A 20,739-nucleotide genomic window follows, 5' to 3' on the forward strand; every position below is an offset into this window, starting at 1 on the left:
CTTCATATTTTATTTCTTGGTTAAATGCATTTGTTGTGATTGATTCAATATGCTTTTAGGAAAATTTGCAAATGTGTTCATACTTTAATTTACTTGTGTTTTCCTTTGAATGTTTGGATTGTGAAATAGCTTTGATTTAGGGCACACCATTTGCCTTTCTTTCACCATCAAACAGTACATGTATATTTTTTATACGTTTAGCTTATCAGAACTTTTCTTGATCATCTAGACTTGTTTATATATATGTCCTATCTTTTTTTGTGTCAATTTTACCCCTTTAATAATTTAACTGCTATGACAAAGAGTCTGCTATTACTATCTTGACACCTGCAGAGGAATGCCTTTGCCCAAGAACCTGCAGTATACTTGTGCATTCAGTATCATGACACTTTTAGTAAACATAATTATATATATATATATGTGAGACTGAAATAAAAGAAAGTGAATTAACGCAAGTCTAGTGATCATCTGCCAGATGTTTACATTAAGCTAAAGCTAGGGGTGTATAATCGCATATTTACGATGAAATCTCCAGTATAGTAGTTACATGTATTTTGTTGCACAAAGTTCTATTTTTTGTAAAATAAAATCAACTAACTAATAAGCTATTTAATTTAATACATATCTCATAATGTACGAAAAAAACTAAAATAAACACATTTTCTTTCCGTTTTGAGTTTTGGATCCACTTGGTCGTACTAAGGATGTCCTCTCGTGAATCCTATTTGACAAAAGAGAGGTTGGGTATCTATCTCTTTTATTATTTATTTGCATTTAGTTTTAGAATAACCGTCAAAAGATGTTGTTATTTTACAAAATAGAGGTCGGGCATATGAAAAGTTTTGATTTATCTGCATTTGATATCTAAAAAAAATGATAGATGGATTTTGAACTCCCAGAGGGTTAAGCCGTCAACCATATACATAACGAGAACATGATAATGAGATTTAAATTGTAACCCTCATGTTGTAATATATGGACCGAAACGCTGATGTGACCGCAAACATTTGCGGTCGTATAATACTGCGTAAAAACTTTGTTTATTGTCATATCATATATGTTAGGAAATACTTATAACGATGCAAATAATAACAATAACAACAACAACAAACTGATTTTGAATACATGCATGTAAATGACATATATACTAGTATATGTTATCAAAGGTACCAGGATTATAATTTAGTACGCCAGACGCGCGTTTCGTCTTCATAAGACTCATCAGTGACGCTCATATCAAAATATTTGTAAAGCCAAACAGATAAAAAGTTGAAGAGCATTGAGGATTCAAAATTCCAAAAAGTTGTGCCAAATACGGCTAAGGTAGTCTATGCCTGGGATAAAAAAAATCCTTAGTTTTCGAAGAATTCAAAGTTTTGTAAACAGATAATTTATATAAATGACCACATTATTGATATTCATGTCAACACCGAAGTGTTGACTACTGGGCTGGTGATACCCCTGGGGACGAATATGATAAACAAGCAAAAATAGCGTATAATCCCGAGTCCTCAGCTTCAATGATTGATTAAAAAAACAAACTTATTTTTTACTTGGTTTTATATGATAGATTAGCATGACTACTAGTTTTCAGTATCAGAAAGATTTAGATATATAGGTTTATATAATTGTATAAAAGATGGACGAAACATACTAGATTCAAATTCACAAATAAAAAATAAGCTGACAACGCCATAGTTCAAAAAGAAAAAGACAAAAAAACAAACTATAATACACAATCCACACCATAGAAAAATAAAGACTAAGCAACATGAACCGCACCAAACACGTGATGTGATCTCAGGTGCTCTAGAAAAGGAAAAGTTATCAAATCCGGCTCCACGTGTGGCACCCGTCTTGTTGCTCATGTTAGTACAAAAATCTTAATTCGGTAAGTCACATTCGTGAAAAGGGAACAGGAATGTAGTTACTACATAAGGAACATATCCACTATGATCTGCGAAACACATATTCAATTACGGTCAACCAACTTGTGATGGCGTCCGTAAAATTTACGAAGAGACGATTTCAACTTCGACATTTGGAATTCTTTGTTTAAAAGCTTCCTTGTGAGCAGCAACCCTCTTTCATGGAAATCATGATAGGAAATACAAGCCCGGGAATATTGTATTAATTGGGAGATATATACTCTGTTTGTACATGTAGGTGCTGCTGGAATGTTGCTACATATAAATGGAACGTTCACAATTGTGAAGCTGAAATCCTCTATTGTCGTAAAGTTTTGTTTTCAACCGACCCTTATTGTCTTTTTCTAGATGTAAGTCAAGATATGAAGCAGACTTAACTGTATCTATTGATGTTCAATATAGTCGCCAAATTGAATTAATTAGTGAGATAACAATATATATAGCAGAATGTAAAGTTAAAGGATACTAATAACTTATTTTATTTCTTCTTTTAAACGAAGTTCATGTATGATGTCAGACTCATATGAATAAGGGACTAAGTCGACAAGAAATTTGGATTGCATAGGAATGCCAATAGTTTGTTGTAAAAAAATGTCCTCAAAATGTAACAAACAAATATGTTGTCAATCAAGAAATCAAGCATCTTGATAATGTCAGATTTAAAGAATTTTATGTTTGAATCAGAGTGATTTTTTCAAAGTAGGAATATCCCTTTCTAAAACAAGATACTTGTATCTACGTTGGCAATACTATTAAATGAAACAAAGTAATACCAACTCTTACAATGTTTCTTTTAGTCGTCGACAGCATGCATGAAATATTTCCACTGGACATTAAGCAATTAACAACCAATCAATCAATCTTTTAGTTTGGAATGGGGAATACTTGTGTAAAAAGTAGAAAAGTCAAATGTTTTAATACTTTTAATTAATAATTGCAAGAGATTTTATATATACTCTAAAAGATCTTTGATTTTTTTTAGTATCCACATCTGATTCACGCCACCTCTAGAATAGGAACTTTTTACTAAAACTTTGAAGCCCGGCTTTGATTGCTGATAAAATTGATATCAATAATTTAGAAAGAGGTTACGTGGAGCATTTGGAAGACCCAGCAATACCATTGGTTGCACGGATATTTATGTAGTTTAGGTATCCAATACAGTGATTGAAGATCCAGCTCTTCGTCTTTTGTTGAAATTCCAAAGGAACATAAAACGGACCTATAATAATCCAGGATTTCATTTTTAGTAAGTATGTCGTTGTCCGAAGATATTTGGTTTCCGGAATTTTACTAATTCAAAAGTATACGTGAACGGATGAAATTATACCACAAGATTCATTACCCAAAGACGAAGCTTGTGATTGATTTTTTGGGTAACTGTTTAGGTATGAGTTGTTAAAAAAAATATGCATTATTTTAGGACAATAATTATAACTTGTGAATAAATGTATGTTCCCCTATAAAATTGTACCACAGGGTTGCATTTACCGATAAATGGATAAATTGGGTTCTCGATGAATTTAACATGTATTCAAAATTTGGATAGTAGACCAAAAGATAGATAAATATCCAATTTCAAATTATAAGTTCTTATAACATATTCACTTTGTGTTGGAAACCTATGCTGTTTCACATTTTTAAGTGAATGACAATTCAAATTCAGAGCTGAATAAAGCTTGAATGTTGTGTCCATACTTTCCTGAACTGTGCAGGATTCGACCTCTGTGGTCGTTTCTAGCTGCGCCCTTCGCATAATTATCCGGATTTTTGTGACAAAAATGTCGGTTATTGATTTTGGGGTGTACGGCGGGCGGCAGCCAAATGTTGTCCGGTTTTAAAACTATAGAAAAGGGGGAATTTAGTGATATTTTGCTATGCAGTTTTCAGTACCTACCGAGGAGGCCCATAAAACTAGACGCTACAGCGTTTCATTGGTTAGTTTCGGCATTTATATTATTCTTGCCGGAAAAATTCTATGAAATAGTTTCTTATATGAGCCTCAATACTATAAATAACGAATGGTAATGCAGAGACTTTATATATGTCATACTCCAAAAGTTGCCTAGCAGATGGGCATGGTCCCTATTTCTACAATCCTGGATCCACATTCCATACACGATTCGATAAGGAACAGATAACATGTGTGAAACAATCACATGATACCACTACAAACAACAATTATAGGCTAAAGAACAATATAGAGAAATTGAGCAATACAAACCCCACTGAAGAGAGTATTAAACATATACTAAAGTATTATCCATGAGGACGAGCACCCTTGAATTTCTCTCTCTCAATTTAAATTAAGAAAAATAAGGATATTCTTAAATTAATGTACGAGGTTAGTTTAGAACATGTTATCTTACAATTGTATTATCTTTGGCTATTTATGTTTCAGAATCGTAACCACCCTGTGCCATAAATAAACGGCGTAACAATTTATTTTCTGTTATGTTTACGAATGGCCCTCTATGTCAAAAACTTTATTCCCAGTGTGTATTTATATCACAGTCTTAGTTATCAGTTAGTTTTAAGATTGCCTTAGAAAGATCTTAAGGATATTCTGGCCTCGTAAGATTATCAACAAAGACCTCCATGAAACAACATGAAGACTATATTTAAGTAAAAAAAAAGTGGCGATGGATTGGCAATGTTCTAAGAAGACCATCAGAGGACTTGACCAGGATCGCCCTAAGATGGAAACCTGAGGGGAAAAGACAGAAATGACACAAATCACAACTTGGAGAAGAACAGTTGAAGCTGAAATGAAAGAACATGGAATCAGATGGAGCGAAATTGTAAAGAAAGCACAGAAAAGAGATGAGTGGAAAGATCTAGTCCTTGCCCTATGTGCCTCCGGGCCTAATAAGGACTAGGTAGATAGGTAGGTAGGTTTACGATTGTCGGGCATTTGTGTCAAAGACTTTATTCTCTGTTCGGCTTACGATTGCGCATTTGTTTCACATACTTTATTCACTGTTAGGTTTATGATTGAGTATTTGCGTCATAGACTTTTTTGCGGGTAGGTTTACGATTGGGCATTTGTGTCACATACTTCATCATCTGTTTGGTTTAAGATTGGGCATTTGTGTCAGAGTCTTCATTCATTGTAAGGTTTATGACTGGGCATATGTGTCACATATTTTATTCTCTGTTAGGCTTCCGATTTAGCTTCTGTGTCTCAGACTTTATTCTCTGATAGGTTTACTTAACGAATGGGGCTTTGTGTCACAGACTTTCTTCTCATTTTGGTTTAAGATTGGTCATTTTTGTCACAGACTCTCTTAGGTTAGGTTTACGTGTGGGCATTTGTGTCACAGATTTTTATTCTCTGTTAGGTTTACAATTGGGCATTTGTGTCACAGTCTTTATTCTCTGTTGGGCTTTCGATTTAGCTTCGATGTATCCGACTTTATTCTCCGTTAGGTTTACGTGTGGGAATTTGTGTCACGTACTTTATTCTCCGTTAGGTTTACGTGTGGGAATTTGTGTCCCGTACTTTATTCTCCGTTAGGTTTACGTGTAGGAATTTGTGTCACGTACTTTATTCTCCGTTAGGTTTACGTGTGGGAATTTGTGTCACGTACTTTATTCTCCGTTAGGTTTACGTGTGGGAATTTGTGTCACGTACTTTATTCTCCGTTAGGTTTACGTGTAGGAATTTGTGTCACGTACTTTATTCTCCGTTAGGTTTATGATTTGGCATTTGTGTCACAAACTCTCTTCTCTATTAGGTTTACGTGTGGGCATTTGTGCCACAGATTTTTATTCTCTGTTAGGTTTAAGATTGGGAATTTGTGTCACAGATTTTTATTCTCTGTTAGGTTTTTGATTTTGGCATTTGTGTGTCAGACTTTAAAAGTGAAGAACGAATAAAATAGGTGTTTAATGGCATGTCAATATTATAAGTTAGTAAAAAAACACCAATGTAATTGAGCTAATTGCGTTTAATTTAAAAAGTACTTGCCCTGTCATTTTATATTAATTTGAAAATGGATCTGTTAAAAAATATTAAAAAAGTTCTTTTCATGAAAAATGACTTCTGAAATTTCAGCCCCGATTTTCAAAAAAAAATGGAAATTGATACATGTGAAAAAATTACAAGTCATAAAAAGTATGGTTAAGATGAAATAAAAACTACATTTAGAATGTGACTGTAGTTATGGCATGTATCATCCGTCCGCCATTATGTCAGAATGACACACAGTTATATATACGATCAATAATTTTACGAATCATTTCTCTATTTTGTAATTAAGATACAGGTCACAGATTTGAAAACAAATATGTTTTGTAGTGTAAGAAATCTACTGTTGACAATCTGATCGTGGTCCTGATTAATGAAATGAACATATCGAGCGCCCAGGTAATGTGATAAATTGGTAGAATGATGTAAAGTAACCAATGGTTGATTTCTCGCTGGAAAATAATCACTTTATACTTAATGGATGAGAAAGGTAAGTGTGTTTATTAATTATTATTTTACGCATTAAAATAATGAAAATTGATGTCATTGTACCATTTTTTATATGTTGTTATAAAAAACTGGAAAAAAATAATTACAAAAAATAGAAGAAAAAAAAAATGATATGATATGAGATACCGTCATAGAACTGAATATTTGTAAAAAAATTAAATGGTTTGTAAAAGCTAGATGGATCTTTATCATTAAACTTTTTAAAGCTCTGTTTGTGTGTAAGCGTTAAAACTATGTGTATTATGCTGTTACTTTGAGAACAAAGATGGAAAAAAGGGAACTATATACTCAAGTCTTACACTCGTCTAGAAATATTAGCCACTGGACATTTAGCAAACAACAATAAATCAATCAAGACTTTCATTGTCTCAGGATAAGGTTGGTAACATATGCATGTATTTATTTAAATGAAGAAAAATAGGTATATATGCATTGCCCTTAAAAAAAATACGAAAATTAAGTTTTTTAAAGTACAAGTAGCATACAATGCTGAGTTTTTCATTTCAGTTATTTTTTCTTCGTATTATTGAAAAAAGCACCTAATGTTCATAGCAAATAGCAGCACAGATTTTGAAAGTATGAAACACGAACTGTACAATGTAAGAAATGTACATCTCAACATCACCGAAGACACGCTAATTAATAATACGTTCATAATTCTGAGCATAGCATGCTAGCCTTTCTATACCAATTATAAAGTGCTCTCTTCATAATTTATACGATCTTAGAATGTTTGTTTCTTCTAATTACGTGAATTAAGACGCTGTTGTTTGTATAAAAATAAGAGAGACGTGGTATTATTGCCAAGAACTATCCATCAGAGACCAGAATATAAACAATAGTAGGTCACCGCACGGACTTCAACGACCAGTCAACCCCGTATCGTGTGGTAAACTATATAATTACAGGTACTAGACGACATTTTTTTATACGTATATATAGTGAATACACTAGTTAACTTAGTTAATGTTTACAGTATATATACATATATTAAAAAATCTCGTCTTGTACCTGTGTATAAAATGAATCAATAAATTAAAAAAAACACCAAATGGTCTTGTTTAAATCTAAAAATAAAGAATAATGGTAAAAATATAAAGAATTTACTAGTAGTTAAATCAACCTATAACAGATAAAGATTACAGAAATTGAGGACCCCCCCCCCCCCCCCTTTTCATACCTGTCTACATTGGACAGTGATGTAAGAGCAAAATGTGAGAAGGAACTCAAAATCAGTTCGAAAGGGCTTAATTGTCAGATTGGTACAAAGCACAAAACCTAACAACAGGACAATAGGGACAAAGATCATACCCAAGAGAACTCGCATAACATTGACTTCATCACGTTTTGACAGTTAATTGTACTCACTGCATTCGAAATGCAAATCTGTTTTTTTTTTCCTGTTTAAAATTATTCCACCAGTCTTATTAAACTGAAAAGCGCGTTTTGAGTACTAAAAAAGAGCAAAATAAAAATACAGGACTCCGAGGAAAATTCAAAATGAAAGTCCCTAATCAAATGGCAAACTCAAACGACAAAACACATCAAAAGCGAATGGACAACTGTCATATTCTTGGCTTGGTACAGGCATTTTCTAATGTAGAAAATGGTGGATTAAACTTGGTTTAATAGCGCTAAACCGCTCACTTGCATGACATTTGCATCAAATTAAATATTATTGACAACGTTGCGCCACAAAAATGTCACAATTATAGGGGTACAAAAACAACACGACCCCTACAAAAACTGGGGGCGATGCTTCTCCACATGTGGCACCCGTCGTGTTGATCATGTTATTATAAGGTCGATAAATAGTCGAATTCGATGGGGTCACATTCGTGGAAAGGGAACGGGATTGTAGACGGGGACGACAGACGGAACATATCCGAAATCATCTGTATAACAGTCCTAGATCCATGCACAAGAAAGTGAAAATTGCATATCTTCTCTCAATTATAAAATGGTTAAGTAGTGCTATAAATCTGTCATTTCATACTGATAAGGTGACCGATTATATTACTTAACTAACAGATGTTTTAAACACAAAATTGTAAACCTTTGAAAGTTTTAGGAAAATGCACAGGCACATTTAGGGTTGACCCTCCCCCCTTTTTTTTAAATTTAAAAACAATAAATTTTGGAAATGTTTTTTTGATGTATTCTGCCTTTCAAGATTTATTTGAAAACTAATTATTTTTATTTATGGTTTTAGAATTATATTAATCTTGCAATTCATTGAAAAAATTCAATTTTGTAAAAAAAATCTAAAATAACAGATATAATGAAAAAAAAAGATACTTTTCTTGATTGGTATTGTGTATTTCATTTGTATCCCTTCTTGCAACAATTGTCACCTATAAATTGAAAGAAAAACCATGTGGTGTCTGTGAACTAACATAATATAATTGATGTGACAGTTTAATTCGAAAATATGGTGTTTTCTAAGTGGTGCAGGAGATAAGTTCACTTTTTTATTCAACATCATTTTGATGCAAATTCCTGGGCTTAGATCATGGACTGTATAACGGATATTCCATAACGGTCAATCAACCCGTGATGGCGTCCATAAAATCTCTTTTGTCGTAAAGTTTTTTTTTTAACCGACACATAGTCAATTTCTAGATACAATTTCTATTCAAATGGCAAAATCAAAAGCCCAAACTCATCAAACGAATGGATAGCAACTGTCATACACCTGACTTAGAACAGGCATTTTCTCATGTAGAAAAAAACACCATTGTATTTTTAAGTATGCCTGAGCTAATACGTTCTTGCTTAATGTGCTATCAAATGAAACCAGGAGATGTCAGGTAAGAGATTTATTAAACATCCGTTAAACGGTCATATAAAATCACGGATCAATATGACATTTAGTTTCAATTAGATAAAACGAAGACCAAATCAGATGAATGATACCTACTTCTGTGCTTTCTCAGTGTGTAAATGGTACATGAATACATCAACAAACAACGGACATCTAACGAGGATGGTCAAGTCCAAATATCAAGTATAGAACACCATCTGTATGCAATAATCTATTATAAACAAATCAACAAATGAACAAATAAACTATATAGTAGGTGAATGAACCGAAGGTGATATAGTACACTATAATATGAAAATAATAATACAGCTTAGAGATTTATTTACTTGTAATTCAGTGGTTGTCGCTGGTTCATATTTGTTTTTGTTTATTGTTTTGTCATTAATCAAGCCGTTTATTTCTTTTGATTTTTTTTCACATTTTGTTTTGTTAGGACCTTAAATATCTGACTATTATACACAATGGGTTTTGTTCGTTGTTGCCTGCTGAAGGCCAAACGGTGACCCATAATACTAAAATCCGCTCGAATTGAACTCTTTTATATAGTTCTTCCCTTGGTTATCATACTACATCTATTTTTTTTTGTATTCCCTTAAAGCTCGGCTTTCCTTTAAAATATAACAGAAGTGTTTATATATATAGCCGGAATAACAGCAGGAGTTTTTCTGTGCAAATAAGCGCGAGTTGTCATCAAAATGCGCAGTTTTGAGACTAGGGGTACATGCGCTTAGCCAGTTTGACGTTGGAACCTAATTAGTCTGCAGCACTGGAAAAGTGCAAAGTTAAAGACTTCAACCATATCTAAATAGCAATATATGCATGCAACTGTCTAATTAACGTTTACCGCTTATCTCATTTCTATTGTACAGTACAAAAAGGTACACATAACACATCAAGTACTTGTACAAAACATAGACTTTATTCGCAAACAAATGAACTGTCATATTAATATGAAAAATATGCATATTACATTTCTACTTTGTCAAGTGAAATATTTTAAATTGTTCTTTTTGCTTATTCATTGCATATTAAATAAAGTTAAACAAATACCGACATATCTTATCTCAAAATACAATCTCCATCTTAAACATTAGAAAGCAAATAAAGTAAGGCTTTGTTTGGTAATAAACATGCGCTTGTTTTAAATGGAAATAAGCGACCCCTCCCAATATATATTATACAGATGATTTAGATCAAAAGGTTTATGCATTGTGTAACAAATAAGGTTGTTATGTTACCATAAACAGAAGCTTTTTTTAATTCAATATACTGAAATTGATTTCGACAATCAAAAAGGTCAAACAAACACAAATAAACTGTGACAAACTGTTGAGTTTAAGCCACGAATCATTCAGTGCGCGATCAACGCCCGATCCGAACAGTGTCAAATTGTTTTTGATAATATTTTGTTTTATATAATTTTCATATCACAGCAATTTACATTTGACTGTGCGTTTATTATTTCTTATTCAATCAACGAAAATGTGTGTATCCCATATCAGAAAATTTAAGATTTTTAACATATATAAATAGATATTTTGAACAAAAGAAGGTATTGGGTAGGTGTTTCAACGTCAGCAAGCAAACAACATATTATAAGAACACAAAAGACGTCTATACGTAGAAGATATGCTGACTTGAATACTTTAAAAAGGTTATCGAGTGTCATTTTTTCAGAGGACGATCTATGAGTGTTTACTCAAAGGCGAACGGTATGCGGGGGACTACATTGAAACATTTGATATTCTGGGGGAGACAAGGAGAGTTTTTGCGAATTGACTATCCGTATTCGGTTTCATCTGGTGCTATGCTTGCTTATGTTTTGTTTTAATTTGGGTTTTTTTTTGCTGTGGGAATATTTATTTTCAGTTTTGTACATATTATCATCCCGCGTTTTGTGTAGCAGGATATTCATTTTCATCCTGCTTTGTGAACCACGTTATTCGTTTTAACCTTTACCAGTCCAGGATATTCATTTTCAAAATCCCCTTCCCCAAACTCATAAAATTACATCGTCCGATAACAAAAACAGACGCCTTCGAATGACAAACAAGTAGTAATATTTGATTCCACAGAACGGTTAGCACGTAGGAAGTAGTACTATAGGAGCCACAGAACAGCTAGCTAATACATTATTGAACTAAATCAAAGTGAACGTTCAGTTAAAGACCGTCAAAATTAAGGGATAGTAAATAACACAACAAGCAGTATTAAATGTTTACCAAACACTTCCTGCAATGTTTACTTAGAAATGTGAACCATCTGTCCATTGGGCAATCACTATTTTCTGGTGACTTCGATAAATTAACGGTATTGGATTTTGTTTTTAGACGCTAACATTGATTATTCATTCATAGATATTGTAAACGTTGCATGAGATAACTATGACTATTCATTCATAAATAATTGTAAATGTTGTATTAGAAAAATATTACCACAAGTACATGCGAAAAAAGTGATGTTTGTACAAACGACAATCTTTTATTGATATGCAGGACGATATCATGATAAACAATTAATTGGGTCTAGAAAATCTGAAAAATGGGTCGCAAAAGACGGATGAAAGAAAATATGTACCGCTGATGGAAAGAACGATCATGTTATTATGCCATCGACGTAGCGTAGGGGACATATAACGTCTTATCCTTGTTCGACTGTACGTCCGTCTCAAAGACGGTTTCCATTCTATTTCCATAGTTTTCCCCCGCTACATGTTATGAACCTTATACACAATGCATATTACAACAACACACAGATCCAGTTTGAATTTTGGTGGCGTCACTATAATCGTTCAAGAGTTATGCCCCATTGCAAATAAAAAATCGGGTGAATTTTCGTTTTCGTTCTCTAACTTAAGTTTGCCCCAAACACATATTGCAATCAATCTCAGATCAAGTACAAATGGTAGCGTCACTTTAACCGTTCCTCAGTTGGGTCCCTTAATAACTGTATAAAACAGAGACACACTGATCATCTGTGTCCCTTAGACATATTCCCCATTTGTTTTACAATGGATCCCGTCAAAATTCTTGCAAAGCTGCATTTACGTACTGTAACAGTTAGTCTGGTATTGATATCGTCCCTATTACGACAAGACATGCTAGTGCATTTAAAGAAAATGCACAGTCAAACGGATGCCAACATCGCTAAGTGTCACTCCCGGACGGAAGAAGTGTTGAACTGTGTGTCAAAAAGAAAATATTACGACTAAAATTAAATGTAAAAATTTATGATCAACAAGATTTAAGTCGTGAGATTTTTTGTAACACGCAAACTAGGTGACATTTTATACTTTGCAGTCAACAACTTTGATTTGACTAGTGGTAATGCACAGTCTATTTTATTTGCCATGTCGAATTCGCGAAACTTTATGTTATCGATGTACCATTTATTGCACTCAAACATAACTGCATATATTAGATATCTTTTTAAATTTTATTTGTTTGTTGTCTCATTGCCGTACAACCTACATCCTGTCTCATTGCCGTACAGCCTATACATCCTGTGTCATTGCCGTACAACCTACATCCTGTCTCATTGCGGTACAGCCTATACATCCTGTGTCATTGCCGTACAACCTACATCCTGTCTCATTGCCGTACAACCTACATCCTGTCTCATTACCGTACAGCCTACATCCTGTTTCATTACCGTACAACCTACATGTACATCCTGTCTCATTGCCGTACAACCTACATCCTGTTTCATTGCCGTACAACCTATATCCTGTCTCATTGCCGTACAACCTACATCCTGTCTCATTGCCGTACAGCCTATACATCCTGTCTCATTGCCGTACAACCTACATCCTGTCTCATTGCCGTACAACCTACATCCTGTCTCATTACCGTACAGCCTACATCCTGTTTCATTACCGTACAACCTACATGTACATCCTGTCTCATTGCCGTACAACCTACATCCTGTTTCATTGCCGTACAACCTACATCCTATCTCATTGCCGTACAGCCTATACATCCTATCTCATTGCCGTACAACCTATATCCTGTCTCATTGCCGTACAACCTACATCCTGTCTCATTGCCGTACAGCCTATACATCCTGTCTCATTGCCGTACAACCTACATCCTGTCTCATTGCCGTACAACCTACATCCTGTCTCATTACCGTACATCCTACATCCTGTTTCATTACCGTACAACCTACATGTACATCCTGTCTCATTGCCGTACAACCTACATCCTGTTTCATTGCCGTACAACCTACATCCTGTCTCATTGCCGTACAACCTAGTAGTACATCCTGTTTCATTGCCGTACAACCTATATCCTGTCTCATTGCCGTACAACCTAGTAGTACATCCTGTTTCATTGCCGTACAACCTAGTAGTACATCCTGTTTCATTGCCGTACAACCTACATCCTGTTTCATTGCCGTACAACCTACATCCTGTTTCATTGCCGTACAACCTACATCCTGTTTCATTGCCGTACAACCTACATCCTGTTTCGTTGCCGTACAACCTACATCCTGTCTCATTGCCGTACAGCCTATACATCCTGTCTCATTGCCGTACAACCTATATCCTGTCTCATTGCCGTACAACCTACATCCTGTCTCATTGCCGTACAGCCTATACATCCTGTCTCATTGCCGTACAACCTACATCCTGTCTCATTGCCGTACAACCTACATCCTGTCTCATTGTCGTACAACCTATATCCTGTCTCTTTGCCGTACAACCTAGTAGTACATCCTGTTTCATTGCCGTACAATCTACATCCTGTTTCATTGCCGTACAACCTATATCCTGTCTCATTGCCGTACAACCTATTAGTACATCCTGTTTCATTGCCGTACAACCTACATCCTGTCTCATTGCCGCACAACCTACATTCGGTTTCATTTTATTATCTAAATATTTCGACGATTTCAGTCTTTTGGATATCCTCTCATATATTTTTTCAACCTTTTGTCTTTGATACAGTGTGTTTTATACGTAATAGTAGACTGAGGCTTATGGTGATATTTATATTGTATTTTAGTGTTATTAACTGGCTGTTTTTGTATTGGCACTGGTATAGATTCAAGGTTTGCTGTATTGGCATCGAGACCTGTAGGGTTGAGGGCCAATACAGCTGACCGAGAATCTATACCAGTGTCAAATACAGAAACAGCCAGTTCATAACACTTTTATTAAATGATTATAAGAAAATTAAAAACCGTAATCAAGGGCCAATACGGTTTTTCCCCCGCGTTGGCCCTATGTTTTTCTTTGGAAGAAGTATGGTGTATGATCTAGAAGAAGCTGTTTTATATTTGTTATTTATACTTTGTCATTGATGGTTCTGTGTCTTTTTAAACTAACCCGTATATTTAATTAAGATAGTTTAAACAAATTGAAAACAACTCTTTCGTCCGAAGCGCTTTTCTGGATTAACCCTCATCGAGAACGCCCGAAGCCAAACATTTGAAATCTGAAGATGTATAAATACCGAAACCGTTGAAGAGATTTATTCTAACAAAAACTAACATAAATAGCCAAATTCATCTCAAGCCAACTTTGCCTCAGGGAGTTGAAACCTTAGTTTCTTAATAATTTCAAAATTTATAAACGGACAGTTTTAGTAAAGTTTGTTAAATCATATCAGTACCGAAGTACTGGCTACTGAGCTGATCATACCCTCGGGAACTGATAGTCCACCAGCAGAGGTACCGACCCAGTGATGTAAAAAAATGAAAACAACACGTTTAATAATTTCTTGCGTCCGAAGCGCTTTTCCTTTAAACAAACGTCATAAAGATGTATTTTATAGACTTACTTTTTCCTACCATTAATATTGAACTACAGATCTTAAGAAGTAGCTAGCATATCTCAAAAATAAAACTAATCGATCCTGTTTAATTTTCAGTTCTTTAATAAATATTGCTTCATAATTATTTTCCTTCTGGTTTAAAATCTGTTTTCCTGGTTGATAGTTTCAATGTATTTGCCGTTAAGCTTTTCCAATTGATCTGGAAGTTCTTAATACCCATGAACTCAACGAAAAACAAAAGCAAGCGAAAGTATTTGGTTATAGGATCACATCCTTTTTGCACTAAATGGAATATTTATCCATTTTTCCACTTTATACAATGAAGTTTGTAATAAAACACCATTAGCTTTTACTGTTATACATTACCATGTTGGCAACCTGAAAATGCACAGTGTACTAGTATTACATTTGATATATATTGTAGTGTGTGCCGAGTTTCGCGATGAAATGGTTAAATCCCATAATACACTGCGAAATCACCATGGAAGTAAACAACTAAGAATATCTGAGGACCTAAACAGAGATACTCAGATGTGGGCAAATATCATCGCAGACAAAGGATATGTTCAGTTCAGTGAATTTCCAGGTATTTCAAGTGATATTTTATATTTTTTCTTTCTATGTTGCGATGTTACACTATTGTTTCCAATAAGGGTGCAGGTTGGTACCTATTAAAACGTTTAAACCCGCTGTTTTGTTTACACCATTTCTAAGTAAGGAATCTGATGTTCAGAAGTTGTCGTTTGTTGATGTGGTTTATAAGTGTTTCTCGTTTTTTTTTTATATACGTTAGACCGTTGGTTTTCCCGTTTGAATGGTTTTACACTCGTCTAGTCATTTTTTACTTTTACAAATTGTGACTTGGATGGAGAGCGATATCCTTGGCACTCTTACCCCCATCTTATTATATCTATTGTAGACAGGCTACTTTTTTCATGAACTACTTATCTTGAGAAGTAACTAGCACATACCAAAGAACATGCAGCTATAAATATTCAAATAGCAGGGAAAAGGTAATAAAATCGGTTGTTTGCTTTCAAACCACATATCTCTAATAATCTATATTATCAGACTTCACAGTATAATTCAACATTTGTTTTGGATAATTCAAGATCACGTGGGGTTAATTAGTTCAGAAATGTTATGTTCAACATTGCCGTAAAAGCGCGAGGTTTGGTTAGTTCAGGTTCAACCCACCATTTGTTTCTTAAAATGTCATGTATCAAGTCAGGAGTATGGCCATTGTTATATTACATTTCGTTTCTGTGTGTAATACATATTAGTGTTGTGTTTCTGTTGTGTCGTAGTACTCCTCTAATATTTGATGTGTTTCTCTCAGTTTTAGTTTGTAAACCGGATTTGTTTTTTTTTTTCTCAGTCGATTTATGATTTTTGAACAGCTGTATACTACTGTTGCCTTTATTTGATTTTCTTAATGTCCAGGCAAATAGTAATAGTTCATGCATATTTACGATGAGAAAAAATTTACAAAAAAATAAAAGTTAATAATAGTCAAATAGTTTTAGGGGCGGTAAATTTTAAATGGTCACTGAAAATAAGGGTTACAGACTTTAATATTGTAATTTAACAAGGGATCTTTAAGGTGCAGTAAACTTGAAACTCTTTCTAATTCATGAATTGGTAACCGAAGCATCAAAAATAGTTACAAATAGGAGGTGCCCAATGGTATTTATTCAATGATGAAGAATCTTGGAAAGTTTCAATAAATTCTTATAAGAGGTTTAGGGAGATTTGCAGATAAAGGAAATGGGTACCCCTCATGCAGAATATGACTGATAAAAAAGGGGTATCCAGATAAAGAATTGGCAAAGTCCTTTATTTACCAAGGAACACCCCAAAATTGATTTGAATAAAATAAAGAATAAACACTATGAAAAACTTGCATTACAGTGCATTGCAATCTTGTCATATAACCAGTGGCGGATCCAGGAATTTTCATAAGTGGGGGCCCACTGACTGACCTAAGAGGGGGCCCGATCCTGTCACGCTTCAGTGATTCCTTATATAAGCAACCAATTTTTTTCCCAAAAAGGGGGGGCGGGCCCCCTGCCCCCCTCCCCCCCCCCTAAATCCGCCTCTGATAACGTTAGTTCATCATCCACGCAGTAACATTGCACTCTTGTCATAATACGTCAGTTAATCATCCACGCAGTAACATTGCACTCTTGTCATAATACGTCAGTTAATCATCCACGCAGTAACATTGCAATCTTGTCATAATACGTCAGTTAATCATCCACGCAGTAACATTGCAATCTTGTCATAATACGTCAGTTACATTGTACACAAAATTAAATGTTTTATGAAATCTTGTGAAGGGAAATTAAAGCAACTTAAGCCGACAATGAAGATCAAATGTAATTCTCAAAACATGAAAAACGCAAACTGCAAAATAACTGCATATAAATGCCTGGATCAATTTATTTTGTCATTTCATTATGTAGAGTAGAAGACATCTCTTAACTTAATATACATAATTACACCAGTAGCTACCGTCTTTGAATCCTTTTGGAGTCTATATATTACCTTTTAAAATCAGATATCTTTTTATAGGGGAATGGCTCTTACCACTAAGTTCTCTATTCTTGTTTGTTGCATATTAAAACGCGTGATTTGGAAAAAATCAATGTTACAAATTGAACCAAATACGATAGCCATTATACAATAGTGAGAACATTTACAAAAGATAAAACTGTGTTAATGAACTCCATTTTTAAACACCAATGAAACAAGTGGTCATCCTAAATAAAATATCAATAAACTATAATCACAAGACTACCTCCATGTATCAACACAATTTCAATAAGTTGAAACCTAGTAAGTTTAGTGTGCAATGTTTGTCCGGTCATGACACTGTACGTTGAGCAAACAACACCCAATCAAAATGTCTATATTGTATTCTCTTCATCGTTTTTAATCAGAAAAATATTGTACAACATCGTTCAAATACAAATACGTTCCAATACCTGCATTAACTTTCTTTGAACATCTTTCAATACAAAATCTCCATTCCTTAGGTAGAGGTGAAAATGTAATATTTGTGGAAACGAATGGACAAAGGCCGAGTGGAGATACCGTCACAGAATTATGGTATAAGGAAATTGAAAACTACGATCACCTACATCCTAAATGGAATAAAGGTAACTTTTAATTAAAGCAATTATTTACAGAGTTATGATTGATTGATTTATTTATTGATTTATCTCCATGTGAATGCACTTGTGAAAAAAACATTTGTGTCAAAAATGAACTTTAACTAGTGGCACAGGAACATTTTTTTTGTTACTGCTAAACCTTTAAAAGCTACCAATTCCGTTTTCCTGTGAGGCTCGGGGTGCTCGTAGTTTTTGATTGCACCTTTGTTCTTCTCTTTTTATTTTACTGAATGCTACAAAATTAAGGAGATGTGAATGTGATTTTCAATGAGACAACTCTTCAACAGAGACCGACATGACACCATACGGCCTTCAATGATAAGCAAAAACGATACCACATAGTAAGCTATACTAAGCCCCGAAATGAAGAATGTTACCGAATAAGACTATTAACCGGGTTTGTTATAAAAGAGGCACGAAAGATACCAAAGGGACAGTCAAACTCGTAAATCTAAAATAAACTGACAACGCCATGGCTAAAAATGAAAAAGACAAACAGACAAACAATAGTACACTTGACACAACAATAACATGATACACACGACGGGTGTCACATGTTGTTCAGGATATTCTTACCCTTCCAGAGCACCTGAGAGTTTTTGGTGGGGTTCGTGTAGTGTTTAGTTTTCTATGTTCTTGTGTACAATTATTTGTTTGTTTATCTTTTTCATTTTCAGCCATGGTGTTGTCAGTTTATTTTTGATCTATGAATTTGATTATCTTTCGCCTCTTTTAAACAAGTTAAAGTAATTACCTTATCTATGAACGAAAAACAAATTCAAATATGATATACATATAAACAAACAACAACCACTTAATTGCAGGCTCCTAGCTTGGGACTGTGGTGTAAGAGTACATCATAAGAAAAAACTAAGGGCCCAACTCATCAAATCGGCTCAAAGCATAAATCAAACGCTTTTTAAAATTTTACAGTTATTATAGAGACACGTATGTTAGAACAAAAACACTTGAAAGTATCCAAGTTGAAGCTTCACTGCTTTAAAATAACCAAAGGTTTGATCCACTAAACATCTTTCGAAATACCTGTAAAATCAGAAATGTACAACCACAAAAATAACACGGTATAAAACATTGGTACTTCACCTGAGAGTTTCTACATCCATTTAACTGTGCGGGATGTGTTATAATGCAGCAAACTAAAAAAATCACTTGATAGTTTCACCGGAGAGACATTTATCGTCGAAATGCCCATGTTTGTCTCGAAACATCAGAATAACGAGGCTTGGGTACGGCGGTCTATTGGTGTAATGTGGTATTTCCAATAGTATAAGTGTTTATAAGGCCGTACGGTGACCTATAGTTGTTAATGTATGTGTCATTTGTGGTATATTGTTGACAGTTGTCTCATTGGCAATCATACCACATCTTCTTTTTTATATTATATCACTGACAGTTTTATGGAAAGGGAGCAACAAAAGTTTATGATATGTCCAAAGCAACCCACGTATCTAAACAAATACTTTCCTAAACTTATTTGTCCTAGTTCTTGTTCTTTTCCAGATTCCATGAACTTTACACAGATGATATGGAAATCTTCTAACGAGCTAGGCATCGGTATCTCTAAAGTTAAAGGACAAAACAAATACGTTATTGTTGCTCATTACAAGCCTTCAGGTAATATCAATACTCCAGGAGAGTTCCGAAAGAATGTATTACCGCCAAATTCTTAAAGCAATACCATTGAAAAGTCGAACGAAATCAAAGGTAACCAATGCAATGTAGAAAAAATTGAAAGGACTTCACAGAAGGTGATTTAGAAGTGCACATGCAATTATTGCAATATAAAGGCAGAGTTGACTAAGCAAGAAAATATCGCCATCATACGTAGGTTTTGTGAAAATGCTTCCATGCATAGGATATGTAATTAACGAGTGTATTGTTTTTTAATTGTTGTTCATTGCATTGTATATTTGAACAAATATGTAATATAAATAAATATAGAAGCCATTTATGCACATACATGTATTCTAGAGCTTTTAGCTGCTACTCAGACTATGTGAAACGCCACTAATGTCTGAGGAGAAACTTAATGAAGCAGTGGTATGTCAATGAACATCTCGTAATTTTTCTAAAAAAAAAAAAAAGTACATCGGACAGTATCAAGACCTTGTTGATAAATATTCCGTATCAACTGCATAAATGATACACAATGGTATGGATTTATATTTTCTAATCAAATTACTGAATGCCATTTTGCACAGATTTATGCCATGAATGTTTCCCATTAACAGAACTGCCAAAGAATGGACTGCAGAAAAACGCTTTAAAGTTTCAACCGCATAATTGCCAAAACCAATTGTAATGAGTGGAACAACGGTAAAATCAGAAGGTGATAAACAGACCCTAAAACGTGCCGAACCGAATTGAAAGATCTTTCTGATAGTCATTTTGGCGTTTGTTACAGGCAGTCATTGCTTTTGATGGTAACACGTTCAATGGTAAGGGGAAAACCAGGGTTTCAGTATATACCACAATTTTTGAACTTTGAAAATGACGTAATCAATTCAACTTTCGACTTGGCATTTTTTCTCAA

At 34.3% G+C, this 20,739-nt stretch overlaps 1 protein-coding gene across 1 annotated transcript; it reads left to right on the forward strand.

The window, feature by feature from the left end:
* Positions 1-6,095: 6,095 nt before the first annotated feature.
* Positions 6,096-20,157, forward strand: LOC134705312 (Golgi-associated plant pathogenesis-related protein 1-like). Its single transcript, XM_063564058.1, has 4 exons — positions 6,096-6,388; positions 15,434-15,595; positions 18,048-18,170; positions 19,707-20,157. The coding sequence occupies exons 1-4, from the start codon at positions 6,376-6,378 to the stop codon at positions 19,874-19,876; spliced, it is 468 nt and encodes a 155-aa protein (XP_063420128.1). The 5' UTR covers positions 6,096-6,375; the 3' UTR covers positions 19,877-20,157.
* The last annotated feature ends 582 nt before the right edge of the window (positions 20,158-20,739 follow it).

This window comes from Mytilus trossulus, chromosome 2 (assembly GCF_036588685.1).
Source record: "Mytilus trossulus isolate FHL-02 chromosome 2, PNRI_Mtr1.1.1.hap1, whole genome shotgun sequence".
NCBI classification, from domain to species: domain Eukaryota; kingdom Metazoa; phylum Mollusca; class Bivalvia; order Mytilida; family Mytilidae; genus Mytilus; species Mytilus trossulus.